A 9,762-nucleotide genomic window follows, 5' to 3' on the forward strand; every position below is an offset into this window, starting at 1 on the left:
TTCCTAAATGGTACCATAAGACAACTATTTACATAGCTCACTAAGTATTAAAAACAATACGGAGAGGACCGAAAGTATAGCTAGTGGCTGTGCGCATGTTTTATGAAAATATTGCTCTATTTTATATGTGAATTGAGCATGGGGGGATTTTGACAACCGAGAGGCTTCTGAAATCAGTCCCCAGTGCATGCCAAAGAACAACTGTACTTACTATAAGCTTATTTACTATAGTTTCTGCAGCCACTCGTTGGAATATGAGCTTAACGACGGCAGTGGTCTTTTTCTTTGCTAGTGAACTTCAGATCTTAGAAGCACGTGGCAGGTTATATAAATACATTTTTGCATGACTCAATCAAGGAATGGGCAAACTGGGAAAAAAATTGGCTAGAAGAGAGCATTAATAAGTTTGAGGAGAATAAACCTGCATTTGATGCTTGCAGTTTAAGAAGGAAAAAAGAGACAGTGGGCTGCGAAGGGAGCAGATTAAAAAAAACAACAACAAACACCGGCCTCGAGAGGAAGACCAGTTGTTCTTTGTTTTCAAGTTTCTTTCTGATTTCACTCTCCTGCTTCCGGGTACGAATTCAAAACCCGCCAGACCATCCCAGCAGCTGGCCAGCTTTAACCAAGCTTCCACCCCGGCTGCAGGCCACGCAGGTGACAACACCCGGAGAACTTAAATCCTTTAAACAGAGGTTTCTCCAGGGTCGGCCGCGATTTAGGTTCAAGCATGCGCAGTAGAGAGACTCCAGCGTGCGCGGGAAGCTGCGCCGCGCCCGCTTATGATTGGCTGCTGAGGTGAAGTCCCACCTACCGAAGCGCAGGGCTGGCTGCTGATTGGCTGTCGCGGTGGCGGCCCCGCCGGGGGAGAGGGAGGGGAGGCGGGAAACAGCCCGGCGGGCGCGGGTCGTGCAGTTCTCCGGGTCGGGCCGCGGGGAGGCTCCGAAATGGCGGTCCAGCCGAAGGACACGCTGCAGCTGGAGAGCGCGACCGAGGCCGGCTTCGTGCGCTTCTTCCAGGGCATGCCGGAGAAGCCGGCCACGACAGTGCGCCTCTTTGACCGGGGCGACTTCTACACGGCGCACGGCGAGGACGCGCTGCTGGCCGCGCGGGAGGTGTTCAAGACCCAGGGGTGGTCAAGTACCTGGGCCCCGCAGGTGAGGCGGGCGCCGCTCGGGAAGGGGGCGGGGGACATTGGGGCCTCGTGGGAAGAGGCTTGCTCAGGCCCCCGCCGGGCAAGTGGGGTACCTGCTGCCTCAGGCCGCTCGGTCCTGTGCTGCCTCCGCCCCGAGTGTGTCCCCCCACCCCCCGGCCGCCCCTCTAGTCAGCTGCCAACGAGCACGTAGGGAGAAGTGTTCACCGTCTGCCAGGCGTTTTCATACGTTTTTCTGTTTAATTTTCCATCCGTCGCGTGGGTCTCTCGCCCTGGCCCTTTGGATCGCATCAGAAACGTCGCCCAACATCTTTAAGGACAAACGCCAGGCCGGGAGTGAGGTTCAGCATGAAAGGGGGAGACCATTTTATGTCACCAGCGTCGTTTTGCCCACACTTCATTTATACTGCTGAGCTGCACGGCGCCTGTGATATGTGCAAAGGCAGTAGGGCGAGTGCTCAGGACCTGGGACTTCAGCCAGGTTGCATGGAATCATGTCCTGGCTGTTGCACTTGCTAGGTGTGTTACCTTGGGCTGGTCCTGTGAGCTGTCTGTTGCAGCTCAGAATTCAGTCCCTTCTCTCCACCGTCATCTCTTTTCACCCTGGATGGAATTGTTTAACTTGTGATCTCTTTTCCCTCTTGGCTACATTGTGATCATGATAAGAGAAACATGATAGGAGAATCGTAGGGGGAATAAGGAGTTGTGGGGTCTAGGAGTTTGCTGGGGAGAAAGCCTGAATGTTGGTATTTTAATTGGAGCAGAAAATGAGTGAGGAGAATGGTCCAGGTGAGTGGGATGGGATAATGGAAGCTTTTATACTGTGCTGAGATGTTGATATTTTATATTGCAGGCAAGGAGAGGTCTAAACACAAGTACAGTTCTGGGTGGAATGTTGGAGTACTTTGGCTGTAGTGTGGAGGATGGGTTAGAAGGTAAAGGTATTGGGGATCAGTTAAGACCAGGCAGAGATACTCATTGTTTTCATAGTTAGTAATGGTCAAAGTTTTCCAGTTTTACAGGAATTATGACCCTGATTATTCAAGGCTGGTGCACTTAATTCCTTATATCCTTGTATTATGCATTTTATAAAAATTTAAGCATTTACTTAATTTAAAGCGTTTGAAATGATGTAAAAAGTTCTGAACATTCTTGGTTATTGGTAAATTGGATCATTGGTTTTTCTAAGTACCTGTTCTAACACTTGTTTTTCTGTTTAAATTGTGAAAGGAATACTGGATGCTAAGCATTACATCTTTTTATTGGGAAGGAAATTTAATATGGACAACCAGGAATCTTATATTTGGAGTGTAGATTTTTGGAGGAAGTAGAAGGGGTGTAGATTTAAAAATATACACACACACACTGTTTTCCCTTTTGTTGCCTTTGAGGGTCAAAATATGAGTATTTACCAAGGAAATTTCTAAGAATAATCGATAGTCACTCCATCTTAATTATAATTGAGAATGTGTTTAAAGGTGAATTTAACTTTGCAGAGATTGGCAGTTAAATGTGAATTCTTTCCAAGTATCAATTTTTTACCTAAGACATTTATACCAAAGGCATAATACTTTACTTTTTTAAAAAGACTGTCCTAATTTTTTTTTAGATAGTATAATAATGTCCCCAATACCTCTACCTTCTAACCCATCCTCCACACTACAGCCAAAGTACTCCAACATACCACCCAGAACTGTACTTGTGTTTATACTAATCATTGCCTACAGTATAAAATATCAACATCTCAGCACAGTATAAAAGCTTCCATCATCCCATCCCACCCACCTGGACCATTCTCCTCACTCATTCTCTTATTTTTTTAGCTAGTATAATTAAAAGATGGGTAATACTTAACCCCTTGTGCCACCAGGGAGGCCTCAAAAGTTGGGTAATTTGTTATTAAAAATTGCTGAAATGACTAGAAACATCTAAAAAAGGAAGGGGCTCAAAGCCACAAATATACCACAGTTTCCCAGGACTGGTTTCTTCCAGCTTTCACTGTCCAAAGGGAATTGTAACCAAGGATTTAACAATGTGATTTGTAAATCAAAATAAGGTGAGACTCTTTTCCACTAAGGTGGGTTTTCAGTGTCAGCACTATAGACATTTTGAGCGGAATGACCATTGTGAAGGACTGGCCTGTAAGTGCTTAACATATCCCTGTCAGTTGTGACAACCCAGATATCTGCTCAGGGAGGAGCAAAGTCTCTCTCAGTTAAGAGTCGTGATATAAGATGAAGACCTGAAAATTTGAGAACTTTGTTGACTGGATAGGGGAAATACACTCATACTGTATGGGTGGTAGTGTTAGGTGGCACAGCCAACCAGGTGGTCAATCTGGCAATATTTATTAAAATCATAAAACCCTTTGATGAAGTCATTTTAGGATTTTACAGATATTCTCATCTTTGGAGAATGAATCATGTACAGGGTTCTTTATGCAACATTGTTTTAATGGCAAAGACTGGAACCACTAGGATGAACCACTAGGTACATCAACAAGAACCTAAATTATAGAACATAGAGTCATTGGAATGTTTGTACCTATTAACAGGAAGAAACTGATTAATTACTGATGGAAGTCTCCAAAATATATTAAAACCTAGTAAGATGAAGCATATATACAACTATTCATTAAAAGCAAAAAGTAATGCTTTTTATTGTGTGTGCATAGACTATGTTTGGGAATATATTCCCTTTTGGAAAAAAATTAATTCCATATAAACACTATGTAGTTATTAAGACTTTTAATTTAAACCTGTGAAAAATAAATATAAGAAAGTAAGATTACCTATGTATATGTTTACTCTTTTATCTGTCTCCTCTCAAGATTTTTTTTGTTTTAATGTGTTAACCCCACAGGAGCAGGAGGCTGTCTCTTCACCATTTTTTGCCCTTTATTTACAAAAGTTCCCAGGACATATAATAGGTACTTGCTAAACAGTTAATTGAATGAATGAATGAATTACTGAGAGAACAATGTTCCTTGTGGAATTAGGTATTTTTTAAATACCTTTTTTTAAATCCTCAAATCTGTAACATGTATTTTTAATATTTTTCTTTAGGAGCAAAGACTCTGGAGAGTGTTGTGCTTAGTAAAATGAATTTTGAATCTTTTGTAAAAGATCTTCTTCTAGTTCGTCAGTATAGAGTTGAAGTTTATAAAAATAAAGCTGGAAATAAGGCCTCCAAAGAGAATGATTGGTATTTGGCATTTAAGGTAATCATATTTTTTAAATTTAGTTATTTTTTAAGAGTTAAAGTGAGATAATTCTGTGTGTGTGTGTTTTTAAATTTTAAAATGCTTTGAGACTTTAATGTTCTTTAACATGTGGTTTTTAAAATTAGTTTAATAGCAATTCAGAAATTATATAATGAGTATGAGTACTCTGAACATTGTCACTGTCCCTGAAACACAAATAGCCTTTATATAAGATTGAATACCAGCATTAAACAAGGACAAATTTATAATGTCCCCCCAAGTCCCTTTCATACACATTTGTCCTTTGTATGTGCCATTCTGTCCCACTAGCTTGTACTTTTTATAAGTCTATATCTTTGTTTAATGCTCATTTTTTTCCTTGGTATAGCTAGAAAGGCTCATTGACATGCATGTGTCTGAGGCCTTCAAGAACATAGTAGTGCTATTTTTTAAAAATGTATTTAATGACTGTCTTCCTTACTACTCTATAAAGTCGTGTTTTTATTTATTTACACAACACTTTTACAGGATAGGTTCTAAATAAATACTAGAATAAACGAATAGTTAAAATGTTGGGATGATGAGATTTATTATTAAAGGGAGCAAATGTGAGATAAGGGGGACAGTGCTTTGGACTTGTAGTCAGCATATTGCATTTCTTTTCTCCTCTTCTCTGGGTGAAGCTTGGCAAATTTTCCAATCTTCTGTATATGTTTCTTCATAACCAGTAAAATTAGAAAATTAAGACGCTTTCTGTCTTGAAAGTCCTGTAAGTTTTTTTCTTGTGAGATTGAATAGAATATAATATTTAAACGTTTGATGTTGGTGCAGCTTGAGATATAATACTGTTCAATCTTTACTCCATTTTGCTCCCAGCCCCCGTAAATATAGACATTTACTAAAGATTATATTTGGGAGAATTTAGCATTCTACATTATAGAGTTTCCTAGGAATTTTTATTTTCCTACTATACTGAGAAAAGTAGAATTTTACTTAGAGTTTTAGCCTTTGTCCTGGAAGATTATAATTGAAAATTGTTCACAAAGTGATGTTAATTTTCCACAAAAATCAATTAGTAACAACAGCAACATGTGCAATCATAAGTTTAATGAATACATGCTTGTCATCCTATCATCTATTCCATCATGTCTTTCAACTCTATCTTTTAGGCAGTTACAGTGCTTATGCTTGTGATTGAATCAGCGCTGTTTTTACTTGACTATCAGATAACACATTTTTCGTTTTAGGTCTAGATTTTAGTTTAGATCTAGATTTAGTCTAGATTTTATTCATAGTTACAAGGGATTCAGAACCATATCAGGAAAAGAAATGATAATCATAATCATGGCATTAGTGGCTATTAGTTGCTTAAATTTGGCTGTCACTATACTCTTTTGGCCCATTTGTTACTGTCTTATGTTTCATACCCTGGTCCACCATTTGCCCCAGAAGTCCCTCATATTAGCAGCAATTTACCAGCTTCTGATCAGGTTGAAGTCTATAGAATTGTCACCCACTAACTTGACATAAGTTCATCAAAAGTGAACTTGTCCTTTTAGTTAGCTTACATAGCCTTAGAAATTTCCAGCTTTTTTGAAATATGACAATAGTTCACAGACCCTTTATTTGGTAATTGCTGATCTAGAACAATCACTGCATTTTACAAATAAATATATTGATATGGAGATGACTTTTCAAGGTCCATGTATAAGCTTGATAGTACTGTTCTGCTATGTGGGATAGTAACTCAGTAAAAATACTGATAGGTGCAACCAATAGGTAGACAGCAGAATGTAGAGATTTAAGCATAGCATGAAAGGGATTATCACTGTAGGCATCTTGTTGATTGTGTGTGTGTAAACCCAACTGCAAATTCCAAACTAGCAATCACTTTTGATAAAATTTTTTATAGCTGTGCCCAAGTGTTCTGAAGATATTTGGAGATATAGGGAGTATACTTTGTAGAAAATGTGGTAATAATCTTTGGAATATATGGTTAAAAGCAGTTTTTGGTAAGAAAACATTTTCTTAATTCATTAGGGTTGGATAATTAGTGCTGGCTAGTAAATTTTAAAGTATGTTAAATAATTTTTTAACTTTTTATTTTTTCTTAGGCCTCGCCAGGTAATCTTTCTCAGTTTGAAGACATTCTCTTTGGTAACAATGATACATCAGCATCCATTGGTGTTGTGGGTGTTAAAATGTCTACGGTTGACGGCCAAAGACAGGTTGGAGTTGGGTATGTTGACTCCACACAGAGGAAGTTAGGACTATGTGAGTTCCCTGATAATGACCAGTTCTCCAATCTGGAGGCTCTGCTGATTCAGATTGGACCAAAGGAATGTGTTTTACCAGGAGGAGAGACTTCAGGAGACATGGGAAAACTGAGGCAGGTAAGGGAATCAAGTCTGGTGATAGAGGTGAATCTAAACCTAGGAAAGACTTAACTTGCCAGGGCTTTGGTTAAGGAGCAAAAATAACTAAAATATCAATATTTGTTATATCTAATTACAGTAATACTTTTTTGGAGGACTGCCTTATCTTTGACAGAAATTTTGTATCTTTAATAGAATTCAGAACAAACTTTTGTATTCTGCCTCTTATCTTCCTTCCCTCCCTCTCTTCCTCCTTTGCAAAGAGTTGTAGAATGTCAACCTCAAAGTGATCCTAATTGGAAAGAAAGGGGCCTCCCCTGGTGGCCCAGTGGTTGAGCGCTGGGCTGCAAAGCTGCCTGCAGCCTCTGCAGGTTTAATCCCCGGCCACTGGGTGAGGATCCCACATGGTGCGTAGACCTCTCCTGCCGCGCCTGTTGCTCCCCTCAGCAGTGTACTTCATCAGTCTGCCTGTTCTGTTCCCCGCTCTGGCTCTGGTGAATTCTCTCACCCTCGCGCACTTCTGACTGTACCCAGTGCTTGTATAAATAAATAAATAAATCTTTAATAAAATGGGGGGAGGGAAAAAAGCAAGCATGCTTTCACAGTTCAGGGAGAAAAGGAGATGACTTAGGGTCATTAAAACCACCTATTCATGGAGTCTTTGCTCCCAAGATGACCAAGAAAAGAAGGAATACCGTTTGAGCTAAAAAGGGCTTTAGCCATTTGCAGCTTGTTGGCTGCACCAGTGGCACTCACTGCCTGCCCAAGCGCAAGGCCATTAAGGAGGTCATCATTCTCTAGTGGAGGCCGCAGTCATGGGGACATATTCAAAGCAAGCATCTCTGATGCCTTCCCAAGCCTTGTGTGAAATTGCTTACTTCGTGAACTATGCCATTTACAACCAGGTAGCCAGGAATCGTTCTCATGAAGCTGGGAGGGATTGGTCCTTCTGATCCTCCAGTCTAATTTAGACCTGTGGGTGCTGCGCTATTATCTCTACCAAAGCTCATGTAAAGAAGCTAAGTCCTTCAGGATTGAAGAAAAACGGTCCCGTATATAAATATACGGGAATTTATACTTAAAAAAAAAAATACTGTATTTAACATGGATTTATCAAATAAATTTTTCAGAATTATTTTTTGGTAGTTCAAGTTGAACGTTAGCCTCTTATTTCACTGATTTAACAAAATTTTGTTTGTGCCATTTATATAAGTATTGTGGTTCATTATTTATATACTCCCCGAGGATTCTTTTTTGTGGACCTCAAATACCTGAGAACTACTTGAGAGATAGGAAATCTACGATGGGTCTTTTTAGCATAGGTGGTTTATAAGCAACGTTCCACCAATATTTTTCTGTTAAGTTTTTACTATTGTGACCTTTTTAAAACTTTATGTGAACATAATTTTAGATCTACATGAAAATTATAGATTTAAAAATGTGCTAAGGTGGCCTAGGGGTTAAGTCTCATCTTCTCTGGCCTGAGTTAGATCCCTGGCCAGGGAGCTGACCCACATATGGCACAGCAGACCTCTCCTGTCTCGCCCGCTGCTCCCCTTAGCAGTGTATTTCAGTAAACTTGCCTGCTCTGCTCCCCATTCTGTCTCTGGTGAATCCTTTCAAAGCCTACCCCCGCACCTCTGGCCTACAGCCCAGTTCTATGTATAAATAAACCTTTAAAAAAAAAAAATCAAAAAATGTGTTAATACATAATGTCACCAATTTCTTGCGCCTTGTATGAACATTTAATGTAGGTTTATAATTTGTTAAGGTGTTGTAGTTTTATATATAAATATTTTTCTTTTCTTATTGGTGTTCTAATAATAATCTAAAGTATTTCCTATAAAAATAGGTTATCCAGAGAGGAGGAATTCTGATCACAGAAAGAAAAAGAGCTGACTTTTCCACAAAAGATATTTATCAGGATCTCAACAGGTTGTTGAAAGGCAAAAAAGGAGAAGAGGTGAACAGTGCTGTCTTGCCAGAAATGGAGAATCAGGTATGTGGATTACAAATGTGACCTTATTCTTAAATTATAGTGGCTTTTTGATTACTTCTGTCACATGTATCTCAGAACTAAATTGTGAGTCGCTGAGCTTATTTTATCGATGATAAAACTTGTGAAAAACTTGAGGAAATGACTAGAAAATTCAAACTTAACATTAAATATAAATTTATTATATTTATATTATGGCTATCCCTAGGGCAAAAAAGAGTATTGTTGATTTTGTGTGAAAGAGCCTGATTTCTATCACTTAAGTAGATGTGACAGCATAGTGACTCTACTGGAAAAAATCCTAACAGAGCTTTATAATGCGCAAACTATGGGGTCTTCAATAAATTATTTCAACTTCCTGAGAAACATTTTCATCATCTGTTAAATAAGGTTAAAAAAAACCTGTTTTGGATTGTTGTGGAGATTAGGAAGTAGTAAGCATGAAAGTATACATAGCATATAATAATTGCATAATAAATATTATATTTAAACAGTGACTCATAATTGGTACTGGTCTTGTGTGTTCAGTGGTAGAAACTGAGTATGTAAATACGGAATTTATTCATATCTGTGAGGTAGAAGTGACTGGAGAATTATTTTATGATAAAATATTGGAAACATTGACAAGGGTGTATGTGGGTTACTGATAAATGATATATTTAAATAAGGATAAACTTTAGAACTTAATTTATAACATTTTCAAGATAGATTTTGAATTAAAATAAACTGAGACAGTAGTTACTATGATGATTTTGCAATGATTATTTATCATATTAATAACTCAGTCCTTTTAAAGTAAGTTTGCCTGTTTTACTTTTCATGTGTGTGACAAAGTTCATAACTCATGTGCCCTGGCAACCTAGTTCCCATGAGGGTGTGGATAGGCTTCCCCACACTGACAAGCAATATTTAATTTTTTGTAAAAGATCTAGTTTGTCAGTATAGAGTTGAAGTTTCTAAGAATAGAGTGGGACATAAGGCCTCCAAGGAGAATGATTGGTATTTGGCATTTAAGGCAATTATCTTCCTTTTTTAA

General features: G+C 38.8%; 1 protein-coding gene across 1 annotated transcript; it reads left to right on the forward strand.

Annotated features, from left to right (window-relative positions):
* Positions 1-895: 895 nt before the first annotated feature.
* Positions 896-8,757, forward strand: LOC119259346 (DNA mismatch repair protein Msh2-like). Its single transcript, XM_037528125.1, is given in 5 exon segments — positions 896-1,131; positions 1,134-1,157; positions 4,219-4,373; positions 6,470-6,748; positions 8,583-8,757. Coding segments are annotated over 5 exon segments (810 nt in total). The 5' UTR covers positions 896-947; the 3' UTR covers positions 8,751-8,757.
* The last annotated feature ends 1,005 nt before the right edge of the window (positions 8,758-9,762 follow it).

Source organism: Talpa occidentalis, unplaced genomic scaffold, assembly GCF_014898055.3.
Source record: "Talpa occidentalis isolate TD23 unplaced genomic scaffold, MPIMG_talOcc4v2.1 talOcc4.5, whole genome shotgun sequence".
NCBI classification, from domain to species: domain Eukaryota; kingdom Metazoa; phylum Chordata; class Mammalia; order Eulipotyphla; family Talpidae; genus Talpa; species Talpa occidentalis.